At 43.4% G+C, this 27,222-nt stretch overlaps 1 protein-coding gene across 7 annotated transcripts in view; it reads right to left on the bottom strand.

Moving 5' to 3' along the window:
• Cfap61 (cilia and flagella associated protein 61) overlaps positions 1–27,222 on the bottom strand; it is a 280,279-nt gene that overhangs the window by 192,983 nt on the left and 60,074 nt on the right. For all 7 annotated transcript variants that reach the window (XM_030252249.1, XM_030252246.1, XM_030252245.1 and 4 more), the window contains 5 exons: positions 20,134–20,198; positions 13,102–13,185; positions 9,800–9,975; positions 7,714–7,753; positions 4,596–4,735 (listed from right to left, as the gene is read on the bottom strand). In XM_030252249.1, coding sequence (XP_030108109.1) covers positions 4,596–4,735; positions 7,714–7,753; positions 9,800–9,975; positions 13,102–13,185; positions 20,134–20,198 — 505 coding nt within the window. The remainder of the gene's footprint in view (positions 1–4,595; positions 4,736–7,713; positions 7,754–9,799; positions 9,976–13,101; positions 13,186–20,133; positions 20,199–27,222) is intronic.

Raw genomic sequence — 27,222 nt, 5'->3', positions numbered from 1 at the left:
TTCAGTTGGCAAGGCCAGCAGTCTAGCTTTACAATTTTACTTCAAGGATATATTAACTCTCTAGCCCCATGTCATAACTTAGTTAGAAGGGATCTTGATCATCTATCTCATACAAAAGATATCACATCAGTTCACTATATTGATAACATTATGCTGATTGGACCAAGTGAGCAGGAGATAGCAACCATGTTGGACCCACTTGTAACACATATGTGCATCAGAGGATAGGAAACAAATCCATCCAAAATCCAAGGGCCTTCTACTTCAGTGAAATTCTTAGAAGTCCAGTGGCATGGATAATACAGAGATATCCCTTCTAAGGTAAAGGATAAGTTATTGCACCTGGGCCCTCTCATCACCAAGAAAGAAACATGTTTAAGGGCTGTACTGGCTGGGTTTGTGTGTCAACTTGACACAAGCTAGAGTCATTAGAGAAGAAGGGACCTCAGTTGAGGAAATGCCTCCATGGGGTCTAGCTATAAGGCTTGTTCTCAATTATCAATAGGGGATCAGTGGGGGAGGACCCACCCCATTGTGAGTGGTGCCACCCCTACATTGGTGGTCCTGGTTTCTCGAACAAGCCATGTGAATCAAGCCAGTAAGTAGCACTCCTCCATGGCCTCTGCAATAACTCCTGCCTTCAGGTTACTGCCCTACTTTAAGTTCCTGTCCTAACTTCCTTTGGTGATGAATAGCAATATGGAACTGTAAACTAAATAAACTCTTTCCTCTCCAACTTGCTTTTTGGTCATAGTGTTTCTGCCACAGCAATAGAAGCCCTGACTAAGACAGGAGCCTGTTCAAAGCCTAGAGACAGCATATTCCTCTCTTGGGTGTGTTACTCAAGTCCATATAGCAAGTGACTCAGAAAGCACCTAGCTTTGTGTGGGGCCTGGAACAGAAGGTTCTTCAACAGGTCCAGGCTGTTCCATCACTTGGATCATATATCCAGCAGAGCTGATGACACTTGAGGAGTCAGTGATACATAGGGACACTGTTTGGACCCTTAGACAGGCCCCTTAGGTGAATCACAGAAAAGACCTTTGGAATTTTAGAGCTAACTGTTACCATTATCTGAAGGCAACTATTCTCCCTTTGAGAGACAACTTTGACTGCTATTGGGTCTTAGTACTGAATGTAAATTTTCACAGTGGGCAGAACTTTGGGCAATACACATTGCCATACACTTTCTTTGGAAGGAGAAATGGCCAAATTAGTCACTGATTTGTGGCCTGTAGCCAATGGATTAGCTGGATGGCCAGGGTCTTGAAAAGATCATAACTGGAAAACTAATGAGAAAGGTATCTGGGGAAGAAGTATGTAGATATTTTTCTTCAAATGGGTGAAGGATGTGAAGATACGGATGTCCCATGTAAACATTGAACAAAAGATGACTTCAGCTGAGGTGTAATCCAATAATCAAATAGATGGGATGGCCCATTCTGTAGACAGTCAGACTCTCCCAGGACACCCATGTCATTGCCCATTAAGACCATGAACAAAGTAGCCATGGTGGCATAGACTGGGGGGTTATATAAGGGCTCAAGAACATTAACTTTCACTCACCAAGGCTGAGCTGGTTATGGGTGCTGCTGAGTGCTAGATCTGCCAACAGCAGAGATCAACAACTGAGCCCCAGATATGGCACTATTCCCTGGAGTGACCAGCCAACAACCTGGCGGCAGGTTGGCTATATTGGATGACTTCTTCCATGGAAACAACGACGTTTGTTCATACTGGAATAGATACTGATTCTGGTCATGAACTTGCCCTTCCTGTATGTAAAACTTCTGCCAAAAAAAATGTCATTCATGGACTTACAGAATGCCATCATATCCACTATCATAGTATTCCACACAGTATGGATTCTGACCATGGAATTCATTTCACAGCCAGAGAAGTGCAACAGTGAGCTCATGACTGTGGTCTACTGGTCTCACCAAATTCCCCACCATCAACTAAATCAACTGGCCTGATAGAAAGATGGAATGGCCTTTTAAGATTTATTTATTTTATTTATATGAGTACACTGTAGCTGTCTTCAGACACATCAGAAGAGGGCATCAGATCCCATTACAGATGGTTGTGAGCCAACAGGTGGTTACTGGGAATTGAACTCAGAACCTTTGGAGAGCCATCTCTCCGGCCCTGTAATGGCCTTTAGAAGACACAATTATAGTAGCAATTAGGTGGCAGCATCCTGGAGGACTGAGGCAGAGTTCTCCAGAAGGTGGTGTGTGCTTTGAATTGGTGTTCAATATATGATTTCTCCCACAGCCAGGAACAAAGGAGTGGAAAGGTGAACAGTTGCACTCTCACTCACTTCAATGAGAAACCACAAATGGCTAATCCAGATAGGATGAAAAGGAGCACAGATGCTTTGGAAATGTAGGAATGGGTTACTCCTCCAGGAAAGGAACCAGAACTTACTGAGAGTGGAGAAGATACAGGATGGGTACTAGATGAAAGCCATTAGAAATACCATCTAAGTTCATGTGACCAGTTGCAGAAATGAAGATTATAAGTGATGTGAATGTTTCTGTCATATGTTGTTAAGAATACGCTTGCACAGATATTTGTGTTCTCTTTCCTCAATATCTTTATCATCCAACGTAATATCAATTAAGAGAACATCAGTGGTTGTTATATTTAAGTTTTGAAATACCAAAAGAATGTCCCTTGAAGGACACTGTCACCTATTCTAAGAAGTTATAACACATTTGTTTATACAGTTGTATGAGGGATAACCATCTTGGGTATAAAAGTGGCATGGTTGTTGTTTACATTTGGGAATTAATCATGACATAAGGAAATATCACACATCAGGTTGAGAAAGGGTAGGCCTGTGAGAGCTATTCCTGATTGTCCATTTGATTATGTCTGGAATTAACTAAACTCAAACAGGTGGATACATCTGAGAGGGTCTTTTTTTTTCTTAATTAAATCATTTGAAATGGGAAGACTCACTTTTTATCCCAATTTTCTGAGGTGGGCAGATCCACCATCTGCTGGCAGCCTACATGTAGGACATGGGAGAAAGAAGCTCCCTCTTTGCCTGTTTGCTCTTGCTCTTACTGAGAAGTCCACTCCTTCACTAGAGCTTCTTTGGGATTCTGGCATGGACATATACTAAAAGCCAACTGTGACGTGCAGCCTTGTGCACTGAACAACTACTGGATTCTTGGACTTTCTTCCTGTAGGTAGACAGCCATTGTTGGTCTAGCTAGACCATAGCCTGTGAGCCACTTTCTACCAGTTCTGTTCCTCTAGAGAACCATGACAAATACAGGTGCTACACAGGCTGATGGGGGGGGGGAACTGTCACCAACAGCTGTACTCAGAGGTGGACCCTATATGCTATACTAGACAAGAAGTGCCAGGCAAGATGTGACTGCTAGTGCATTAGTAGCACAGCTACTGTGGGGACAAATAACTGCTTTCTGATGTGGACTTAAGGCCAACTTTACAGGATGTGACTAATGTCTGAGATGCTGGAAGGCAGGGCAAAACCCCATGGCTGTAGAAATATCACCCCCCCCCCATGGGAAAGCAACTGCTGTTTTGTTAAATGGATGTTATGTGTGCTCGTCATTTCTGATTACACTCATAGAATACTGTTACTCTCATGAGGAGAGACTTCTTTCCTTCAGTGGGTGATGGCTCTCGCCATGACTCTTAACAGCTGAGACTAAGTGGCTGTTACTGAAGTACAGTAATCCACTGCTCAATTATAAATGGAGGAAAACAACAGAACATTTATATCACCCTTCCCAAGACTTGGGGAACATTTTCAAAGATGGCAAAGAAAGAATGTGAGTGCCCAGGGAAGGAGTTGAGTGTTGTTATTCTCCACGAGGGAAGAAGGAGGCTCATTAAACTTAGCTATGGAAATGTACCAGGCTCACAGAGCTGGGAAGACTCAGAAAAGGGAGAAGATCCACAAGGCCCCTTCCCAAGGTTATACAAGCAATGAACAGTAGCTGGGAGAGAAGAGAGTCTTTCGGAAGGGCTGGCTGCAGGCTGGGCAGGAGCTCTAGGAATGGAGCTTTGGGGAGTCTTTACCCAGACTGGTTTAGGCTCTTCAATGATGCAGCTGTCTTTGAGTCACCCATGTCTCTGTAAGTCACTCTTACTCCATGTTCCTGTAAATATCCCATAAGGCTCATTGCCACCAAGCTAGATTTTGTAGGTCATTTCTTTGGCCTGCTGTTGGTGTCCTATCTGGGATGAGCAGACACACATTATTACTTTTGTTGCTATGATAAGATTCTACGGTCAAAAATGAACTATGGAAGAAAAGTATAGTTCAGCTTCTGGTTCCAGAGGGGAGAGTCGGCAATGGCAAATGAGGCATGGAAATTGTGAGATAGTGTCTTCAAGCCCACACAGAGAGATGTAGGGCAAGGCTATACATTCTCAAACCGGACCCCAGTGACATACTTCCTCCAGCAAGTTCTCTGCCTTCCAAAACCTTCTCCAAACAGCATCACCTAAGGGTTCCAATACCTGAGCCCGTGGGGAACATTTTTAGTTCAAACCAGAGCAAGACATTATCATTTCCTCGAGGAAGTGAGACAACTCAGGAGTTCACTTACCTGAGCAGCCCAGCCCGATGGAACACGTAGAGGTCGTGGTCCAGGGTGCAATTGTTGAATGGGACGACCTTCACAAAGTTCTGGATGAGGACAAACTCAGGCGTGAGATGGGGCACAGATATCAAGCAGAAGTTCTTACCCTAAAAGGATTTTTAAAGATCAGTGGACATTTGGAGAGCATAAGAAGCACTTTATCTTTCAACAAATCTGTGCTATAAGACACTGTAAAAGACGGAAGCAAAGCACATAGGAGAAAGTACTCAAATTGGAGCATCACTAGTGAAACTCGGCGAGCCGAGCAACTGGGAGAAGATGCAGAAGACATCAGCAAAGCTGACTGAGAGAGACAAGTGACTGTTGTGCAGAGTGGCCCGTTCATAGGCACTCTTAGAGCTGCTGCTGCTTTGAGACAGGACTTCATTATGCAGCCAAACCTGGCTTCTAACTCACAACTCAAATCCTCCTGCCTCAGCCTCCCAAGTTCTGAGATTATAAGTTTAAAGATATGTGCTGCCACATTTAACTCCTAGCAGTTGATCTCACTGACTTGTTTAATTTTTCAGCTCTGGAGTCTATACCCAGAGCCTTGCATATGCTGGGTAAGAACTCCTGCCAAACTGTCACACCAGCTTTTATTCTTCGAGAAAGGGTACTCTAAGTTGCCCGGGTTGGCCTTAAACATTTCTCTGCAGTCCATGCAGGTCTTGAACTTGCAATTCTCTCGCTTCAGCCTTCTGGGTTTCTGGGTTTATAGGTCCCTGATATGAGACCTGGCCTAGATTTTTAAGCTAAGGCCATTCACATTTGGAGTTCAGTTTTATCAGTGAGTAAACGGGGCAGCACAGTTATCATAACAAGGGCCTTTAACTTAAGAAATGAGTCTCATAGATCCCTCAGCCTCTCCTCTGTGAAGTGTAGGTGGTATTCCAGGCTACTCTGGCTCTAAAACCCTGCAGTTACACATGAGTCCTTTGTCATGACATCATCCGTTCTAAGTGATAACCTAGAGATGAATGTGGACCCTGGAAGACAGAAGATGATCAGCAAGTCCTGACACATGCCATTTGCCCTTCTAGGCCTGCTGCCCCAGGTGGCAGCAGCTGGTGGTCACAGGTGACCAAAGAGCATTTGCAGTGTGGCTGCTGTGACTGAGAAACTAAATCTGAATTAAATGCTATTTAATTTAATTTAAAGTTTAAAAACCGGCACCAAATTTCATTTATTGGGAAAGTTTTGTTTGTGTGTGTGTGTGTGTGTGTGTGTGTGTGTGCTTTTGTCATGTCAATCTGCGCACCTCAACCTGAATCTATGAAGTTTCTTATCCAACTGCAAATTTCATGAGACCTAAACAGAATTAAGTACTGCTGATGAAAATTCAGTCCTTACACAGAGGTGCACTACAGTCTTAAAGCCCCGCACACTCCAAGGCTTAGTGCGAGATGAAAGCATATAAAACAGCTCATTAGCACTTTTGACATTGACTGCATGCTGCTGTGGGTGCCTATGAGACACTGGCCTGGGTAAGAGGTGTTATTAGCGGGGGAGGGGGAGTTACATTTCTTCCTTTTCACTCTTTTGTTCACTCGGCTACTGGGACATTCACTCCAGAGTCTGAAGACTGTACAGCTCAAGGCTGTCTGTGTTCCTCGCAGCCACTTGGTCCTGTCCCAGGTCCCTGCAGAAGCAGCCTGCTCTTCCCAGAGCTAATTTGTCCCCTTGGGACTTTGCCTCCTCTTGAACCCTGTGAAGGTATTACTTGTGCTAATCCAAAACCCTCAGGACATTTTGCAGCCCCAAGGACTGAGTCATTATTTGACCTTATCTTCCTTCTTTCTAGCAAAATAACACAGCTTCTTTCAGGGAAACTTTAGAATCACAATGCTGAGCTGCTCAAGCTGAAAATAAGGACTGGGTGCCAAGTCTCGGTGGGCTTCCTTAGGGAGGGGGGCACTAACGATAATGAGTTGCTTCAGCTTGGATTTGAGGGGATTAAGGGTGAAGTAATGAAGGTATTTTGTTCCTGTATCCTTCTATCCCCAAGTCAAATAGAATCAAAATGTAAACAGGTCCTCTGCCCATTAAAATCCAGTCCTACTTTTAGACTGTGGATGTTAAGATAGGGATGAAGCTTAGCAGAATGTCTTTAAGGCATCTTCAAGAGAACCAGCTTTGAAAATTCTTTGTTTGCATTAATCCACATTGCTTTATGAGCTTTGAAAAATGCCTTAAAAATCAATTTAAAGAAACCACAGTGGAGAATATATTGTCCTATTCTAAGGCTTTTTTAGTTTTGAAAACACAAGAAAGTGAAATCTAAGATCACATTATTAAACTCTGTGTGTGTGTATGTGTATATTTTGCCTCTCAATATAACAAATAGAAAGGACACATAAACCAACAGATGTTCTGCTTGGCTTGCGCACTGAAGAAGTACACCGAGATGTGACTTTTCCAGCTGAGCATCAGGGTCTTCTGATGACTTACTGCTTCCCCTGGCTGTCGTCCTTCTCCACTTTCTTTCCTTTTAACGATCGATCATCGGTTGGCTAGGATCCCCATCCGCAGACAACAATGAGACAGCAGAGAGGCAAAGCATCTCTCGGACAGAGGAGCATGCTTACATTGTGATCTCAGACATGGGCTGAACTTCTACACACCAGCCGCCATGTTAGGCCTCAGGAACAAGTAGGGAAGGGATGCCAACCTGGAAATCAACCGCAGGTTCCCTCTTCCCCACCTGAGATGCCAACCTGGAAATCAACCACAGGCTCCTTTTCCCCACATGCCCCAAAGCAAGGTATTGATGCCAGGATAGTTTGAGCCAATGTAAACCACAAAGTAATCCAATGATCTGAAGTACTAAGGACTCCTAACTGTAAATGATTTAATCACAATAAAACACTGGAATGGTGTCTCTAAAAGAAACAATCCCACCGCAGACACATTACTGAAAATGACATATTTTCTCTTTTTAAGAGTTTGTGACATGCCACTTGACGGTTTTTTCAGAACAGGGGAACAGTTCAGGACTCAACATTCACAACATTTAGAATGTCTGTATGATAAACATTCCATTTTCTATAACTTAACTACAAAACCAAATTCAGTGTGTACTCACAGGAAAAAGACTGAAAACAAAACTCATGAAATCCAGCGACCTGCAAACGACAGTGAACAGGGTTACTGGACTGAAAGTAAATGCAGTGCCCTGAGACAGTTGGGACGATTTATGCAGCCCACTGCTTGCAGCAGTTGGCCAGACCACGGTAGCTAATCACTTGCATAGGTGAATGGCAATCACTTGTGTATACCATAGGCTTCATGTGTCAGCAATAAAGTATTTTTGGACAGTCTTACAGTGACCAATAATATCTGTGCAATTCAAAGCCAATACTAATGATGGCCCATCCTCAGACAAAACCTTCCCCTTTGGAAGAGTTAAGGAGAGCTTTGGCAGTATGATGGACTATTCTTATCTTTTTTGCTGCTATTTGCAAAATAATTTCCAAAATCCACATTTGTATTTTTCACATACAAATTACAAGATGTCATCAAACTAAATAAAAAATAACTGTCTAGTCAAAATGTTACCTTAAAACATTGAGAAAATAAGCATAAAACAAATATGGACGGGGCCATTCCAGGCTCTTTAGTCTTTAAATTTTTCCTTTCCAAACTCCACGATTTCCATAAAAGCTCAACATTTAATATTAAAATCCATGGTTCTAGAGGCTAAAGTGGATTCTAGAGGGGTTATATTTAGATGCAACCCTAAAAAGGGAATAGCCAGCCCTGCCATTGGTTATCTCAAAGGTACTCTAGAACCTTCTGCTATATCGAAATGGGCACATATTTTTTCTCTTTAAAATATTTCATAGATAAGGTTGGAATAGGTGCTGGCAAGAGGACATGCTGGATTCAGGTGTCAGGCAGTGGTCCTGAGACCAAGACGGGGGGGTTGAGGGGAACAGCCTTGCATACATAGGTGCCCTTGAGAGACAGGAAGTAGGAGCCAGGCTTTGTCTGCCAGACATCATGCCTCCTTCTTCCAGTAGCTTCCCTGAAATGTCTGGGTGTTGCTTTAACCTCCTTTCTTATCTTACATTCTGGTGAGTCTCTCAATCCAGAAGAAGGGTGGAGCATGAGTTAACAGACTGGGTGTACAGAGGTACCACTTGATGACAGCCACTGGCTCAGTAGTGAGAACTGAGTCAAACAGGCCTCTTGAAATTTTGGCTGGAAATCCAAGCCCCAACCAGAATGCCCTCCCATGAGATTCTTATGTAGACCTGAGGCTATCTGCTCTCTTCTGAGATTAAACCTACAGCAGGGAGTGAGGTTAAAAAAAGGTAAAGAGGAAATTCCTCTTCAGTTTGACTATCCAAGTCTGGGATCCAGCACTGTCTGACATGAGTCCTACCAGTGGACTGATTCTCAGTATGTCAGCCTTGATTGAAGGATATTCTGTCACTTACACTCAAAAGCAGTACAAATTCAAAGACTCAGAGAAAGGCACACTGTGTAGAATAGAAACAGCATTCAGAGTCGGGCGGTGGTGGCGCACGCCTTTAATCCCAGCACTCGGGAGGCAGAGGCAGGCAGATTTCTGAGTTCAAGGCCAGCCTGGTCTACAGAGTGAGTTCCAGGACAGCCAGGGCTACACAGAAAAACCCTGTCTCGAAAAACCAAAAAAAAGAAAAGAAAAGAAAAGGGAAGGGAAGGGAAGGGAAGGGAAGGGAAGGGAAGGGAAGGGAAGGGAAGGGAAGGGAAGGGAAGGGAAGGGGAAGGGAAGGGAAGGGAAGGGAAGGGAAGGGAAGGGAAGGGAAGGGAAGGGAAGGGAAGGGAAGGGAAGGGAAGGGAAGGGAAGGGAAGGGAAGGGAAGGGAAGGGAAGGGAAGGGAAGGGAAGGGAAGGGAAGGGAAGGGAAGGGAAGGGAAGGGAAGGGAGCATTCAGCTACACAATAGGAATTTTCCAGATCCTCAACTGTGATACAGGATAGAACTAGCCAGATATTTTTATTCCTTTTGTAGGTCTTCCCCAAATTTTATGGACTAGAATCTCTAGATGGGGTCCAGGAGTCTGGTCTGTTTTAAGGTACCTAGAAGAATGTGATATGGGGCTGGCTTAAAGATCACATTCTCAGAAAAAGCGTTGCCGGAAGAACTTCTTAGTGCAACAGAGAGACATTGGAGATCAGTACTTGCCTTGCCTCGTATCTCTCATCAATACAAAAGAGCTGAATACAAAACGCAATAGGGTCTCCCAGGTAGAGGGGGCGGAAGTGGGAGGATTCCACAGACAACAGGAGGGAGGAGCTCAGGCTGCTGGCAACATCTTCTTCGTCAACTAAGGAAAGGATGCTTAGATTCTTTTCCATGTCCTAGAAGAAAGAGAGAGAGGTAGCCCATGGGGACCACTGGGTTCCAGTGGGTTAGTGGTTGCACTGTCTCCACATGGCCTGTCTCTGTGATTGTGGTTGACTGTCTCGGCTGAAATCAACCACCCTGGGAAGGTCCATTTGAAGACCCTCTTAATGATATTCGAAAGTCTCACACAAAGGCCAGAAAACAAATTAGGTAAAGATCAGTATGGTAATGTTCGCTCTTGAAAGCTGGTTTTGTTAAGATTTTGTGGTACTAGAATTTCTGAACCTTTGGAACGCTCAGGCAGTTCTTTGAATGAAGATTTGAATGAAGTTACTAATCCAAAGCTCTCCCAGTCTACATCCTGCAGGAGAGACTGTGGGAGGCACACAGTGGCCCTCAAGAAGTGTGTGTGTGTGTGTGTGTGTGTGTGTGTGTGTGTGTTTCCCTGGAACCTGAGGACATTTCTCCTTCAGGGGAAGGGGACTTTGAAGATGCCACTAACTTGAAGATTTTGAGAATTGAAGATTTTTCTGGCTTATACAAACAGATAGGATGAAATCACAAGGGAGGTAGGGAGCCCAGATAGGAATAGGGAGGTGCACTGTTGTGGCCCAGAAGAGGAAGAGGGCACGTGCGTTCTAGACATTGTCAGAGCAAAGGAACAGAGTCTCTCCTAGATTTTGCAGAAGAAATAAAACTTCCACCTACAGTCTGAGGCTCAGTGTGTGCTGAGACCAGAGGGAATTCTGATCTCGGCCTGTAAGACCACAGGCACACACTGACTTAAGCCACCAAGCTGTGGTAATCGATAAGAGGAGCCACAGAATACTCCAACAAACACCAGCTACTGGCTTGGAAGAGAAGCTGGGACTCCTCCATCTGAAAGGAAGAATTCCCCTTTCTCTAGCCCTAGCCCTTCACCGTCAGACAGTCCCATCTAGTGGAACATGTTTTCTTGGTTCCTCCAGGGAATACTTGCCTGGTCTTTCCCCTTGGGTGTGGCTGTTCAGCTGTGGAGAATGAGCAGGGAGTTTGGAGTCTGGGCTACTCCTTACCAAGCTGCCAAAGAGACTTGCTGTGCTCATACCACATACACACACCCCTTCACCCTGTTCCTTACTTCCTCTCAGCCATCCCCACCCCCCCAGCCCTTGTGGAGAGTTCACAACACTTTCACTGGTCTCTTCTCAGGCTTGCTTCCCCTTCCTTGGGTCTGCTAAGCCAGTGCAAACTCCCCCATCGATTTTCTTGTTTTTAAAGTGCTTATCTTGCAATAACTCCCTTCTGCCCTGTTGTCTTTGTGGATCTGTGCCCTTTTCGCTTCTTCACTGTCATTTCAAGTGGGTTTGTTTGTTTTCTGTTTTTTTTTTCCCCCTCTTTCTTTCTTTCTGGAAGGGTCAGGAGATACACACAGGAAATCAATCTTTCTTGCTTACTCAGATGCCCTCAGGGGATCTAGCAGGTTCTGGTTCCCCCCTCCCCCAACCCCCCCATCCCATCTGTGTTTGGGTCTATACTGGAATGGCCTCACTCTTAGGAATATTAGAGAGAAAACTGGCACCTTCCCCCTTATCTCCACTCTCCTGCCTGGGGCACAGCCATGAGCTAGGGTTAGTGAGTTTCTTAGTGTGGTCTCCTCAGAGACAAACCTAAGATACAGGTCTCAGCAGCTGCCAACAACCTCTGGAAGGAGAGAAGGAAAGCGACGGAAAGAAGACAAGATAACCAGTAAAAGCCTTTCGACCATGGGCTCCACCTTGAGCACTCCCTGCTCCCCCCCAACTCATTCCTGGCTACTCTCTAAAGAGTTGGAGCTAGGCATCTCTAGGCCTCTTCCTTGGGTTGCTGAGGCACACTAAGTGACAGAGGGTGGGAGGTACAGCAGCAAATGCAAAGGTGGCCCTGTACGCATACAGTACCATCTCTGTGTGACAGCACATCCTGTTTCCTGACACACACACCCTCACCCTGCCTGTACACTCCCATGCAGATAGCACAGGGCCCAGTTTCCAGCCACACACTGCAGACTGCCTGGAAGGACAGATGCTAAGATCACTGGTGTTCCATCACAGCCTGCTCTCCAGTTCAGGGCTAGCAGTAAGAAAGTTAGCTCCCTCACTCCTAGATGACCCCTCACAGACTCCTTAGTTGCTCAGTATCTGGGGGGTCAGATAGCAGAGAGTCTGGCCTTTGGATAGAGCTCAGATGTGGGGATGAAGCATTCAGTGAGCACCCCAGTGCCATCTCAGATCTAACTCTGTTGGCCTGGGCCTCTCCTTCAGAGATGTGCATGCTGCTAGAGGAAGCAGGGTGCAGCAGCCTGTCACCAGGAGGCCCTCGGGAATCCTGGAAAGGTTTGGCCTTGTACTTGTCCCTGGGACAGACATGGCAGATTGCATTAATCTCCTACTCAGGAAACTACAATGCCTTCCTCTGATCCTTAAAAGGTAAAAATCCTAAGTAGGACCACAGGGCTTGGGATCTTCCATCTCCCCAGTTTATAGAAACAGATAGCATGAGGCAGAGGCATGGATAGAACTATCTTGACAGGGGAACAGGGCTAGGGTGTAGGTGGATGAAGGAAAGTAGCAAAGGAAGATGCCCCAAAGTCAGCCAAAGAAAAAGATGCTACCAAGCAAACTGTGGTTAACCAACCAAAGCTTGGCTGGAACCTGTAACAGAAGGGCACTGTTCCAAGAACCTTAGCAGCACATAAGTACACACACTAACATGTACCTGAGCCTGAGTATGCAAATGATCTCTATCTGCGTATATCATGTGGAATGTACCTGTGTGTGTCGAGGGAGGAGTAATGGGGACCCTCCAGTAAACATTTTATTTCTTCAAAGTTTCACTTTGGGCTCAGAAGAAGGAAATATCTCTATTTACTAAAATCATTGCAAGTAACTGAACCACAAATAAACTATAACCTGTGGACGGGGATATGCAGAGGGTGTAGAATTAGGGATTAATTACAGTGGGGTCAAAGTGACGCAGAGCTGACCCAAGGACAATAGTGGCCATGTGTTGGAGCGAGGCAATGGAGGGGTTGAGGAGGGAAGAGAACACAAAACTTAAAGGGGAAGGAGCTCCCTAGCCAGCAGGCACCAAGGCTCTACACAAGCATAAGCCTTACTTACCTGCTTAAGCCTTTCCTCAGAGACTAGACCTAAGACTGTTGGCAGGGCTTCCTCACATGAAGCCGATGTTTCGGTCTCTTTCTCCTGCAAAGGACCACAGGAAGACATAAGAATAAACCAACCCCCGGTGTTTCAGAACCCAAGCTCTGCAGCAAATTTCCAGTGTGTCTTGGCTAGGAGACATTGAGAAAGGGACCCAGCATCCGATTCATAAGGTTTTTAAAAGGGAGAGAGGTAGGATGTAGATGGTAGCGACGGATGCTTGGGCCAGTAACAGGCACCTCCTGATTCTCTCTAGACATTAATTGTAACTCTGTTGTTCTTTTTTTTTTCCATTTTTTATTAGGTATTTAGCTCATTTACATTTCCAATGCTATACCAAAAGTCCCCCATACCCACCCACCCCCACTGCCCTACCCACCCACTCCCCCTTTTTGGCCCTGGCGTTCCCCTGTACTGGGGCATACAAAGTTTGCGTGTCCAATGGGCCTCTCTTTCCAGTGATGGCCGACTAGGCCATTTTTGGATACATATGCAGCTAGAGTCAAGAGCTCTGAGGTACTGGTTAGTTCATAATGTTGTTCCACCTATAGGGTTGCAGATCCCTTTAGCTCCTTGGATAATTTCTCTAGCTCCTCCATTAGGGGCCATATGACCCATCCAATAGCTGACTGTGATCATCCACTTCTGTGTTTGCTAGGCCCCGGCATAGTCTCACAAGAAAGAGCTATAACTGGGTCCTTTCAGCGAAATCTTGCTAGTGTATGCAATGGTGTCAGCGTTTGGATGCTGATTATGGGGTGGATCCCTGGATATGGCAGTCTCTACATGGTCCATCCTTTCCTCTCAGCTCCAAACTTTGTCTCTGTAACTCCTTCCATGGGTGTTTTGTTCCCAATTCTAAGGAGGGGCATAGTGTCCACACTTCAGTCTTCATTCTTCTTGAGTTTCATGTGTTTAGCAAATTGTACCTTATATCTTGGGAATCCTAGGTTTGGGGCTAATATCCACTTATCAGTGAGTACATATTGTGTGAGTTCCTTTGTGAATGTGTTACCTCACTCAGGATGATGCCCTCCAGGTCCATCCATTTGGCTAGGAATTTCATAAATTCATTCTTTTTAATAGCTGAGTAGTACTCCATTGTGTAGATGTACCACATTTTCTGTATCCATTCCTCTGTTGAGGGGCATCTGGGTTCTTTCCAGCTTCTGGCTATTATAAATAAGGCTGCTATGAACATAGTGGAGCATGTGTCCTTCTTACCAGTTGGGGCATCTTCTGGATATATGCCCAGGAGAGGTATTGCTGGATCCTCCGGTAGTACTATGTCCAATTTTCTGAGGAACCGCCAGACTGATTTCCAGAGTGGTTGTACAAGCCTGCAATCCCACCAACAATGGAGGAGTGTTCCTCTTTCTCCACATCCTCGCCAGCATCTGCTGTCACCTGAATTTTTGATCTTAGCCATTCTGACTGGTGTGAGGTGGAATCTCAGGGTTGTTTTGATTTGCATTTCCCTGATGATTAAGGATGTTGAACATTTTTTCAGGTGCTTCTCTGCCATTCGGTATTCCTCAGGTGAGAATTTTTTGTTCAGTTCTGAGCTCCATTTTTTAATGGGGTTGTTCGATTTTCTGAAGTCCACCTTCTTGAGTTCTTTATATATGTTGGATATTAGTCCCCTCTCTGATTTAGGATAGGTAAAGATCCTTTCCCAATCTGTTGGTGGTCTTTTTGTCTTATTGACGGTGTCTTTTGCCTTGCAGAAACTTTGGAGTTTCATTAGGTCCCATTTGTCAATTCTCGATCTTACAGCACATGCCATTGCTGTTCTGTTCAGGAATTTTTCCCCTGTGCCCATATCTTCAAGGCTTTTCCCCACTTTCTCCTCTATAAGTTTCAGTGTCTCTGGTTTTATGTGAAGTTCCTTGATCCACTTAGATTTGACCTTAGTACAAGGAGATAAGTATGGATCAATTCGCATTCTTCTACATGATAACAACCAGTTGTGCCAGCACCAATTGTTGAAAATGCTGTCTTTCTTCCACTGGATGGTTTTAGCTCCCTTGTCGAAGATCAAGTGACCATAGGTGTGTGGGTTCATTTCTGGGTCTTCAATTCTATTCCATTGGTCTACTTGTCTGTTTCTATACCAGTACCATGCAGTTTTTATCACAATTGCTCTGTAATAAAGCTTTAGGTCAGGCATGGTGATTCCACCAGAGGTTCTTTTATCCTTGAGAAGACTTTTTGCTATCCTAGGTTTTTTGTTATTCCAGATGAATTTGCAAATTGCTCCTTCTAATTCGTTGAAGAATTGAGTTGGAATTTTGATGGGGATTGCATTAAATCTGTAGATTGCTTTTGGCAAGATAGCCATTTTTACAATGTTGATCCTGCCAATCCATGAGCATGGGAGATCTTTCCATCTTCTGAGATCTTCTTTAATTTCTTTCTTCAGAGATTTGAAGTTTTTATCATACAGATCTTTCACCTCCTTAGTTAGAGTTATGCCAAGATATTTTATACTATTTGTGACTATTGAGAAGGGTGTTGTTTCCCTAATTTCTTTCTCAGCCTGTTTATTCTTTGTATAGAGAAAGGCCATTGACTTGTTTGAGTTTATTTTATATCCAGCTACTTCACCGAAGCTGCTTATCAGGTTTAGGAGTTCTCTGGTAGAATTTTTAGGGTCACTTATATATACTATCATATCATCTGCAAAAAGTGATATTTTGACTTCCTCTTTTCCAATTTGTATCCCCTTGATCTCCTTTTGTTGTCGAATTGCTCTGGCTAATACTTCAAGTACTATGTTGAAAAGGTAGGGAGAAAGCGGGCAGCCTTGTCTAGTCCCTGATTTTAGTGGGATTGCTTCCAGCTTCTCTCCATTTACTTTGATGTTGGCTACTGGTTTGCTGTAGATTGCTTTTATCATGTTTAGGTATGGGCCTTGAATTCCTGATCTTTCCAAAACTTTTATCATGAATGGGTGTTGAATCTTGTCAAATGCTTTTTCTGCATCTAACGAGATGATCATGTGGTTTTTGTCTTTGAGTTTGTTTATATAATGGATTACATTGATGGATTTTCACATATTAAACCATCCCTGCATTCCTGGAATAAAACCTACTTGGTCAGGATGGATGATAGCTTTAATATGTTCTTGGATTCGGTTAGCAAGAATTTTATTGAGGATTTTTGCATCGATATTCATAAGAGAAATTGGTCTGAAGTTCTCTATCTTTGTTGAGTCTTTCTGTGGTTTAGGTATCAGAGTAATAGTGGCTTCATAAAATGAGTTGGGTAGAGTACCTTCTACTTCTATTTTGTGAAATAGTTTGTGCAGAACTGGAATTAGATGTTCTTTGAAGGTCTGATAGAACTCTGCACTAAACCCGTCTGGTCCTGGGCTTTTTTTGGCTGGGAGACTATTAATAACTGCTTCTATTTCTTTAGGTGATATGGGACTGTTTAGATGGTCAACTTGATCCTGACTCAACTTTGGTACCTGGTATCTGTCCAGAAATTTGTCCATTTCGTCCAGGTTTTCCAGTTTTGTTGAGTATAGCCTTTTGTAGAAGGATCTGATGGTGTTTTGGATTTCTTCAGGATCTGTTGTTATGTCTCCCTTTTCATTTCTGATTTTGTTAATTAGGATTTTGTCCCTGTGCCCTTTAGTAAGTCTAGCTAAGGGTTTATCTATCTTGTTGATTTTCTCAAAGAACCAACTCCTCGTTTGGTTAATTCTTTGAATAGTTCTTCTTGTTTCCACTTGGTTGATTTCACCCCTGAGTTTGATTATTTCCTGCCGTCTACTCCTCTTGAGTGAATTTGCTTCCTTTTTTTCTAGAGCTTTTAGATGTGTTGTCAAGCTGCTAGTATGTGCTCTCTCCCGTTTCTTCTTGGAGGCACTCAGAGCTATGAGTTTCCCTCTTAGAAATGCTTTCATTGTGTCCCAAAGGTTTGGGTACATTGTGGCTTCATTTTCATTAAACTCTAAAAAGTCTTTAATTTCTTTCTTTATTCCTTCCTTTACCAACGTATCATTGAGAAGAGTGTTGTTCAGTTTCCACGTGAATGTTGGCTTTCCATTATTTATGTTGTTATTGAAGATCAGTCTTAGGCCATGGTGGTCTGATAGGATACATGGGACAATTTCAATATTTTTGTATCTGTTGAGGCCTGTTTTGTGACCAATTATATGGTCAATTTTGGAGAAGGTCCCGTGAGGTGCTGAGAAGAAGGTATATCCTTTTGTTTTAGGATAAAATGTTCTGTAGATATCTGTTAGGTCCATTTGTTTCATAACTTCTGTTAGTTTCACTGTGTCCCTGTTTAGTTTCTGTTTCCACGATCTGTCCCTTGATGAAAGTGGTGTGTTGAAGTCTCCCACTATTATTGTGTGAGATGCAATGTGTGCTTTGAGCTTTACTAAGGTGTCTTTAATGAATGTGGCTGCCCTTGCATTTGGAGCGTAGATATTCAGAATTGAGAGTTCCTCTTGGAGGATTTTACCTTTGATGAGTATGAAGTGTCCCTCCTTGTCTTTTTTGATAACTTTGGGTTGGAAGTCGATTTTATCCGATATTAGAATGGCTACTCCAGCTTGTTTCTTCAGACCATTTGCTTGGAAAATTGTTTTCCAGCCTTTCACTCTGAGGTAGTATCTGTCTTTTTCCCTGAGATGGGTTTCCTGTAAGCAGCAGAATGTTGGGTCCTGTTTGTGTAGCCAGTCTGTTAGTCTATGTCTTTTTATTGGGGAATTGAGTCCATTAATATTAAGAGATATTAAGGAAAAGTAATTGTTGCTTCCTTTTATTTTTGTTGTTAGAGTTGGCATTCTGTTCTTGTGGCTGTCTTCTTTTTGGTTTGTTGAGGGATTACTTTCTTGTTTGTTCTAGGGCGTGATTTCCGTCCTTGTATTGCTTCTTTTCTATTATCCTTTGAAGGGCTGGATTCGTGGAAAGATATTGTGTGAATTTGGTTTTGTCGTGGAATACTTTGGTTTCTCCATCTATGGTAATTGAGAGTTTGGCCGGGTATAGTAGCCTGGGCTGGCATTTGTGTTCTCTTAGTGTCTGTATAACATCTGTCCAGGCTCTTCTGGCTTTCATAGTCTCTGGTGAAAAGTCTGGTGTAATTCTGATAGGCCTTCCTTTATATGTTACTTGACCTTTCTCCCTTACTGCTTTTAATATTCTATCTTTATTTAGTGCATTTGTTGTTCTGATTATTATGTGTCGGGAGGAATTTCTTTTCTGGTCCAGTCTATTTGGAGTTCTGTATGCTTCTTGTATGATCATGGGCATCTCTTTCTTTATGTTTGGGAAGTTTTCTTCAATTATTATGTTGAAGATATTAGCTGCCCCTTTAAGTTGAAAATCTTCATTCTCATCAATTCCTATTATCCGTAGGTTTGGTCTTCTCATTGTGTCCTGGATTTCCTGGATGTTTTGAGTTAGGATCCTTTTGCATTTTGTATTTTCTTTGACTGTTGTGTCGATGTTCTCTATGGAATCTTCTGCACCTGAGATTCTCTCTTCCATTTCTTGTATTCTGTTGCTGATGCTTGCATCTATGGTTCCAGATCTCTTTCCTAGGGTTTCTATCTCCAGCGTTGCCTCGCTTTGGGTTTTCTTTACTGTGTCTACTTCCCTTTTTAGTTCTAGTATGGTTTTGTTCATTTCCATTACCTGTTTGGATGTGTTTTCCTGTTTTTCTTTAAGGACTTCTACCTGTTTGGCCGTGTTTTCCTGCTTTTCTTTAAGGGCCTGTAACTCTTTAGCAGTGCTCTCCTGTAATTCTTTAAGTGACTTATGAAAGTCCTTCTTGATGTCCTCTATCATCATCATGAAAAATGTTTTTAAATCTGGGTTTAGATTTTCGGTTGTGTTGGGGTGCCCAGGACTAGGTGGGGTGGGAGTGCTGCGTTCTGATGATGGTGAGTGGTCTTGATTTCTGTTAGTAGGATTCTTACGTTTGCCTTTCGCCATCTGGTAATCTCTGAAGCTAGCTGTTATAGTTGTCTCTGTTAAGAGTTTGTACTTCAGGTGACTCTGTTAGCCTCTATAAGCAGACCTGGGAGGGTAGCACTCTCCTTGGTTTCAGTGGGTAGAGTATTCTCTGCAGGAAAGCTCTCTTCTTGCAGGGAAGGTACCCAGATATCTGGTGTTCGAACCGGACTCCTGGCAGAAGTTGTGTTTCACTCACTAGAGGTCTTAGGATCCCGTGGGGAATCCTGTGTGGGCCCTTGCGGGTGTCAGGCAACTCCGCTGGCCAGGAAGCCCGGGGCTCAAGTGGTGCGGAAGGGGCTTTTGCCCCGGGTCAGGCCCGGGCAGTCTGCTTCCCTATGTACCGCAGTCTCAGGTTCCGCGCAATTGGATTGGGGCCGGCGCTGTGTTCCACTCACCAGAGGTCTTAGGATCCCGTGGGGAATCCTGTGTGGGCACTTGCGGGTGTCAGGCAACTCCGCTGGCCAGGAAGCCCCAACTCTGTTGTTCTTATTCTTCTGTGTGATCTGAAAGCTTGCACTAAGTTTTCTTTTAAATCAGGCTTATCAAAGTATAATTACCATATAATGAACAAAAATTTTAAAATGTGCCTTTTGAGTTTTGACCTGTGTGTGTGTGTGTGTGTGTGTGTGTGTGTGTGTGTGTATGTTTACCCCAATTAAAATGATGAGCATCTACCTTGATCCCTAAGTTTTTGCATGTCTCTGCCCCTAGCTCCCACTGCTTGCAACCCTGAACAGGCAAACACTGACCTGTCGGCTCTTCTCATGCAGTCTGTCACAGTGATGAGAGAAGTAAGCAGTACAGGATGAAATCCCATTCTGGCCTCCATTCTAGAGCCCATGAGGCTTGCCCTTTATGAACTTACCCGATCTCCCCACCTTCCTGTGAGTGGGGCCTTTCTGCTACAGATGGCAGAATCCATTGATAATCCTAACAGCAAAGACTCATTCAACGTCACAAGGAGCCCAGGCCCATCCCCATCCCTCAGGCCAGGGGCAGTAGTGTCCCTTACCTGGGTTATTTCTGGGGCCATTTCTTGCTCCTCCACTACCTTGGGAGAACCTTGGCTTTCAGCATCTTTGAAAGAAAAGTTAGAGTAGGGACAGAAAATAAGTGATAAACATCCACAGACCCATGGGACGCTGGGGAGCATGGTCGGGGGTTTTTAAATAATGGTGGAACTGCAGACGTCCATTCCAAAGACAAGCAGCTGGAAAAGGGCACAGGGCTTTGCAGCTCCCCTGACCCTCATTGAGACACTCAGACTTTAGGCTAGCTCCTCTTCAGCCCTCCTGTGCCTGGTCCACATGATGAAGATGAAACCATGCCGCCCCAGAGAAGCTGTGCAGGTGACAGATGCACACAAAGGGCACATGTGCCTGGCATGCGCCCCAACCCTCCCTAACCCCCCTCCCACACTTCACACCCCCACCTCTGCCAAGCTCTGGGTAACAGGCTCCTTCGGTATTAGGCTCCTTTGAAGTTTATAAATAAGCCTTATCTTCTTGGATTGTAGACTTTAAATTAGTCCTACCATAGAAGAGGGAAATTCTCCAGTTTGCTATATAGTGCTCTCTGAGTTCCAAAGATTAGGAAAGGGGCTTTGGGGATGCTATGATTTCTGCCAGTGACACTGACATTAGCATTTCTCCCCTCTTTCCCTCTTATTCCATCTGTTCATCCTGTCCCATGCCCCCCCCACCACCACTCCATGGCCCTTTTTCCCCTCTCTCTCATCCTTTGCCAGGTAGCCCAGGCTAGCTTTGAACTCATACTCTTCCTGCTTCAGCCCCCAGAGTACTGGGATTATAGCTCTATGTGACCATGCCAGGCCAGCTCCCTTTTCTATTTTCTAAATACGAATTGGGGCTTCTGTTGTAACAATATGCTTTGCAAAGCCAATCCTTTAGACATCTTTCATGTACCTCATCATCTCTAGAAATAACAATGGAAAAAAACTCTTCCCACTTACCATACAAAGGCCCTTCCCTCCCAGTCTCTCTCCCATCACCCCTCTCACTCCTCGCCTTTTCTCTGTCTCTAAGTCATCCATGCTTTAGGAAGGCAATTTGGAGGAAATTGTCACATTGGGGTGCCTGTCCTGCCTTCTGCCTCACAAGGGCCTGCTCCACTGAAGCAGTGACTTCTGCTCTCCTGCAGCCCACAGAGCCTCTGTCTATGTGCCTGGGGCATCCTGGGATGTCTTAAGGCTCTAGAGATGTAGTCAGTGAGAACAAGCTGTTCTACTTTCATGTTTCTAGCTATCCCATCAGACAGTACAAGGCCATGGTCCTCTCTGCCTCCTCTATCCCATCAGATAGTACAAGGCCATGGTCCTCTCTGTTTCCTCCCCTGGCTAGCTAAAACACCCATGACTGGCATGACTCCTACAGACACCTGCTCAACCCAAACTACTGGACCATGAATGTCTTCTACCTACTTATAACAAAGATGTGAGTGGATGAAATACAATGAGAGTCTAAGAGAAAAATGATGCCCAAGGAGGTTTTGCAGAGAGCAGTGATGCTGAAGGCACTAGGTGAGAGGCTCAGATCCAGACACGAAAGGTGGTTCACTGGCCATGCAGAAGTGTCCTGAGAAAAGTCCTTGTGAAGATGCTTCAAGGAAATACATAAAGCCTATTTCGGCTCTAGTCCCTGAGCACGACCTGTGCCTGGGGTTTCTAGCACTCTCTAATGACAAAGTCTGGCATGCTTTTCGTTTTGAGCTATAACACACAGAGAAGTGTTGAGGTCAATAAGCTTCTATACAGGTCTCTTCTACGTGACACCTACTGAGGTGGCTATGCAAAACACTTTCAAGATCTGTGTCCCTCGTCTCCATATCAACACACCTAGTTCTGACTTCTACTATCATTGATTAGTCTTGCTCGTATCAATAAGTCCCTATTTTAAGCTACACTCTGTTTTTTTTTAAGTGACAGCTCTTATTTTATGTTTCAAACAGAAAAATGGGACTAAGAGAAAACCTAGGAACATGACCTACTCCATGTGTATATATTTTACAATTAGAATAAAATTTCTAAAAAGTAAAAAAAAAAAAGGATTAGATTTACAATGAACCAATAATCCTGGTGACTTAACCATTCGCTAGTCTAATGCTCACAAGACAATTACTAACGACAATGACTAATTGTCTTAGCTAAACTGTCATGAGGTGTTGAAGCTTATTATTAGGCAGCTGCCACCATTGTCCCCAGAGGTGACTGCATTTCAGAACTGGGCAAGGTGATGCCACATCTCTCTTTCCAAAATCTCTTGGGTTTTCTGAGGTTTAATTAGTTAATGCTCACAATGTGCCCTGAGGTCATCAAATGTGACATGCTAGCTCAGAGAAAAGCCTAGGCTGTGCTATTATGTGGTGCTCAACTGAAAACATGGTCACAGCTACAACTTTGTTATTTTATGGCTTCTGACACTTCAGTAGCTTTAGAGTCATGAACAGCAGACTCTAGCAAGGTGGGGGGGGGGAGGACACAAGTTTCCATGTGTAATCTCTACGTGAGATTACTTATCTAAAGTGGGTTTACCACAGGGCTAATTAAACTAAAGGTTCAACTATCTTCCAGGTAGAGGCCACTCCCAGAGCACAGCATCTAATGCTACACTCATAATTATGATTCTCTTTAGAGAGGATCCCAGGTTTATATAGGCCTCAGGTGCCAGTGCACATTGTGTCTACTCTGCCGCTTCTGAGATGAGTAACATTCAGATAATGCAGCATAGTATATTTTGAAGGCTTAACAAAGGAATAGTGTGTGCTGTTACATTCATTTTAAGTATGCATCAAAAGTCCCAACAGTTTTTATGCAAGGAAGTAACGTGATCCTAAAAGAGTGTTTAAAGAGAGTTGGTAATCAGTGTTTTACGAAAGAACAGAGTAGTTCAAATTTCTTACGGTAAGACATACTATAAAGTCTGTCTTTAAAACTGAGGATTACTGGGGCTGGAGAAATGGTTCCGGAGTTAAGAGCACTGACTGCTCTTCCAGAGATCCTGAGTTCAATTCCCAGCATCCACATGATGGTTCATAGCCATCTGTAATGGGATCTGATGCCCTCTTCTGGTGTGTCTAAAGACAGTGTGCTCACATACATAAAATAAATCAATAAATCTTTTAAAAGAACCAGAATTATTGAGATAGAAATAGAAAAGAAAGGACTAAAAAAATATAGCCAGACATGAAATATTGATAATACTTCAAATTGGTAAGGAAAAAATAAGCTATACAGTAGTGTTGGCTAACCTCATTAGAAAGAAAATCCAGCCCCTATTTTCTAGTGAACCTCCAAATTAACTGTAGATAAGATATCTCTGAAGGTTTAAAAATCTATTTGAAATTACTAGAGAAGAAACTTTAGAAGACTATTTGCATGGCCTTATGCTTGGGAAACCCCTTCCTTAGAAATGGAGAGAACAGATGTCACAAAAGAAAAATGTTTTCATGTTGGCTACACTAAAAATTTCAAGTTCTGTCAAAAAAAGTATCATTTAAAAGTGTTTTAAAGAAAAGTTGTTGCATAACAATTCGAAACAGAAAATGAAACTAAAAACTCCCATAATAATACAGTCAGCTTTATCCAGTTTCATTGGCAAAATTCCACTGAACATTTAAGGAATCAGTATTTCTTTTCTCTCCTTCCAAAGTAGTGTCCTTGGCTGGAGGGAGGGGCAGATCAGGGGTTGCGCATTTGTGGAGCTGGGGAAACAGAAATAGGGAAATCAATCCCTGGAGCTTGATGGTCAGTCAGCCTAAGAGAAGTAAGTGAGTTCCAGGCCCAGTAAGAGACCCTGCCTCAAAACCTCAGCTGGAAGGCAACCGAGGAAGACTCCCAAGAGCTAGTGTGTCGTCTCAGTGGTTACATATGCTTGCCACCAACCCCGAGGACCTGAGTCCCCTCTCTGGGAGCCACATTGTCAGAGAAATCTGACTGCCACAAGTTCTTATTTAACCTCCACACAGACACATGCACACACAAATGTACTTTTTTTTTTTTCAAAAAAGATTTCTAACATTGACCCCTAGTCTCCATGCATACACATACACAGAGATACTCATTCAATTGTAAACATATAATTTTAAGTGGTATTTGTCTATATTTAGTCAGAAATAAAGATCAGGTGCATATGGAAGTGAATGTAAATGTGAAAGACACACACACAAAGATAGGATACTTAAATAAATTGTCTCAAGCATACTGATCTATTCTACCTTGTCCTATCTCAAAAATATCTATGCCTAAAATTTGCAGCACATTACTTTGACTTTTTCATTGAAGAATTTCAGCCAGTTTAGGGCTGGCTTGTAGGGTGTGTGGGACCGTGTTACCAGATAGGCATAAGAATGATACAGTTGATTGAGTTCAAATCCCAGGAATCTCAGAACTGAGAATGGCAGAAGTGGAGATATTCCTTGCCTGCCTCTACCTGCTCTGGAACACATAACCACATCACCTCACTGAGGACCATGGGCACTGGGTCGCATAGCATGAACACCTGGTGTTCTCTATGCTAATGAGTTATCTAGATAAGCTGGGAGCATTCAGCCAATGACCTTCACTTCCTGGGCATTGCTCCCCACAAAAGGTATTTAATCCCTGGTTCACCATGAATGAAGTATATGCATTCATATCCACCATCAAATAAATCAGTCTGAACAAGCAAGGATCATCTCTTCTTTATGGATCAATGCAGGGAAGGTCTTCATCTCAAGCAGCCATGCTTAAATCTCCCAGGAAGGCCTTTTCCTCTGGCTCCTCCGTGCTTTCAAAGCTCACTTCGAATCAGAACAGGCTCTGCCTAGCCCTTCCTGCTGGGCATGTGGATGCCCTGAGGGGAAGTGTGGACCAAGTACACTGGAGACTGGGCACCACTACATTCGTCCCAGACCCCACTGTTTCTCCTTCAGTCCAACGAAGGAATTCTGTGGACCACCACCATGGACTTTGTTCTGCCTCCCCTGAGCGGATGCCTGCACCACACCAGGCACGCTGGCAAAGCAGGACGGTGAACGACATTGGCTAGGAATGAACATGTTAGCATCTGATAAAACAGGATTCAGAACTAAACACTGAATGTTGCAAAAATGTTTTATAGTGATAAAGGACATTCTCCACATTGATAATCTCACTATCATGAAACCATAAGCATTATGACGGTTAGTTTAAAGATGACAAAACTTAGAATCACTGGATGGGCCACTGGGAGTGTCTGGGGGTCACTATCCTGATTGTGTTCTTTGTGAAGCAGGAAGCCCCGCCCACTGTGGGCGGTACCATTCTCTGGCTGAAATCCTGGATTGGGTAAGTGGAGAGAAGAATCTAAACAGGCTTCCTCTTTTCCAATTTGTATCCCCTTGATCTCCTTTTGTTGTCGAGTTGCTCTGGCTAATACTTCAAGTACTATGTTGAAAAGGTAGGGAGAAAGTGGGCAGCCTTGTCTAGTCCCTGATTTTAGTGGGATTGCTTCCAGCTTCTCTCCATTTACTTTGATGTTGGCTACTGGTTTCCTGTAGATTGCTTTTATCATGTTTAGGTATGGGCCTTGAATTCCTGATCTTTCCAACACTTTTATCATGAATGGGTGTTGGATCTTGTCAAATGCTTTTTCTGCATCTAACGAGATGATCATGTGGTTTTTGTCTTTGAGTTTGTTTATATAATGGATTACATTGATGGATTTTCGCATATTAAACCATCCCTGCATCCCTGGAATAAAACCTACTTGGTCAGGATGGATGATTGCTTTAATGTGTTCTTGGATTCGGTTAGCGAGAATTTTATTGAGGATTTTTGCATCGATATTCATAAGAGAAATTGGTCTGAAGTTCTCTATCTTTGTTGGGTCTTTCTGTGGTTTAGGTATCAGAGTAATAGTGGCTTCATAAAATGAGTTGGGTAGAGTACCTTCTACTTCTATTTTGTGAAATAGTTTGTGCAGAACTGGAATTAGATGTTCTTTGAAGGTCTGATAGAACTCTGCACTAAACCCGTCTGGTCCTGGGCTTTTTTTGGCTGGGAGACTATTGATAACTGCTTCTATTTCCTTAGGTGATATGGGACTGCTTAGATGGTCAACTTGATCCTGATTCAACTTTGGTACCTGGTATCTGTCCAGAAATTTGTCCATTTCGTCCAGGTTTTCCAGTTTTGTTGAGTATAGCCTTTTGTAGAAGGATCTGATGGTGTTCTGGATTTCCTCAGGATCTGTTGTTATGTCTCCCTTTTCATTTCTGATTTTGTCAATTAGGATTTTGTCCCTGTGCCCTTTAGCTATAGTATATATAAGTGACCCTAAAAATTCTACCAGAGAACTCCTAAACCTGATAAACAGCTTCGGTGAAGTAGCTGGATATAAAATAAACTCAAACAAGTCAATGGCCTTTCTCTATACAAAGAATAAACAGGCTGAGAAAGAAATTAGGGAAACAACACCCTTCTCAATAGTCACAAATAGTATAAAATATCTTGGCATAACTCTAACTAAGGAGGTGAAAGATCTGTATGATAAAAACTTCAAATCTCTGAAGAAAGAAATTAAAGAAGATCTCAGAAGATGGAAAGATCTCCCATGCTCATGGATTGGCAGGATCAACATTGTAAAAATGGCTATCTTGCCAAAAGCAATCTACAGATTTAATGCAATCCCCATCAAAATTCCAACTCAATTCTTCAACGAATTAGAAGGAGCAATTTGCAAATTCATCTGGAATAACAAAAAACCTAGGATAGCAAAAAGTCTTCTCAAGGATAAAAGAACCTCTGGTGGAATCACCATGCCTGACCTAAAGCTTTATTACAGAGCAATTGTGATAAAAACTGCATGGTACTGGTATAGAGACAGACCAGTAGACCAATGGAATAGAATTGAAGACCCAGAAATGAACCCACACACCTATGGTCACTTGATCTTCGACAAGGGAGCTAAAACTATCCAGTGGAAGAAAGACAGCATTTTCAACAATTGGTGCTGGCACAACTGGTTGTTATCATGTAGAAGAATGCGAATCGATCCATACTTATCTCCTTGTACTAAGGTCAAATCTAAGTGGATCAAGGAACTTCACATAAAACCAGAGACAC

The sequence above is a fragment of the Mus musculus genome, chromosome 2, assembly GCF_000001635.26.
Source record: "Mus musculus strain C57BL/6J chromosome 2, GRCm38.p6 C57BL/6J".
Lineage (NCBI taxonomy): Eukaryota > Metazoa > Chordata > Mammalia > Rodentia > Muridae > Mus > Mus musculus.
This window is presented reverse-complemented; position numbering and strand designations above follow the sequence as displayed.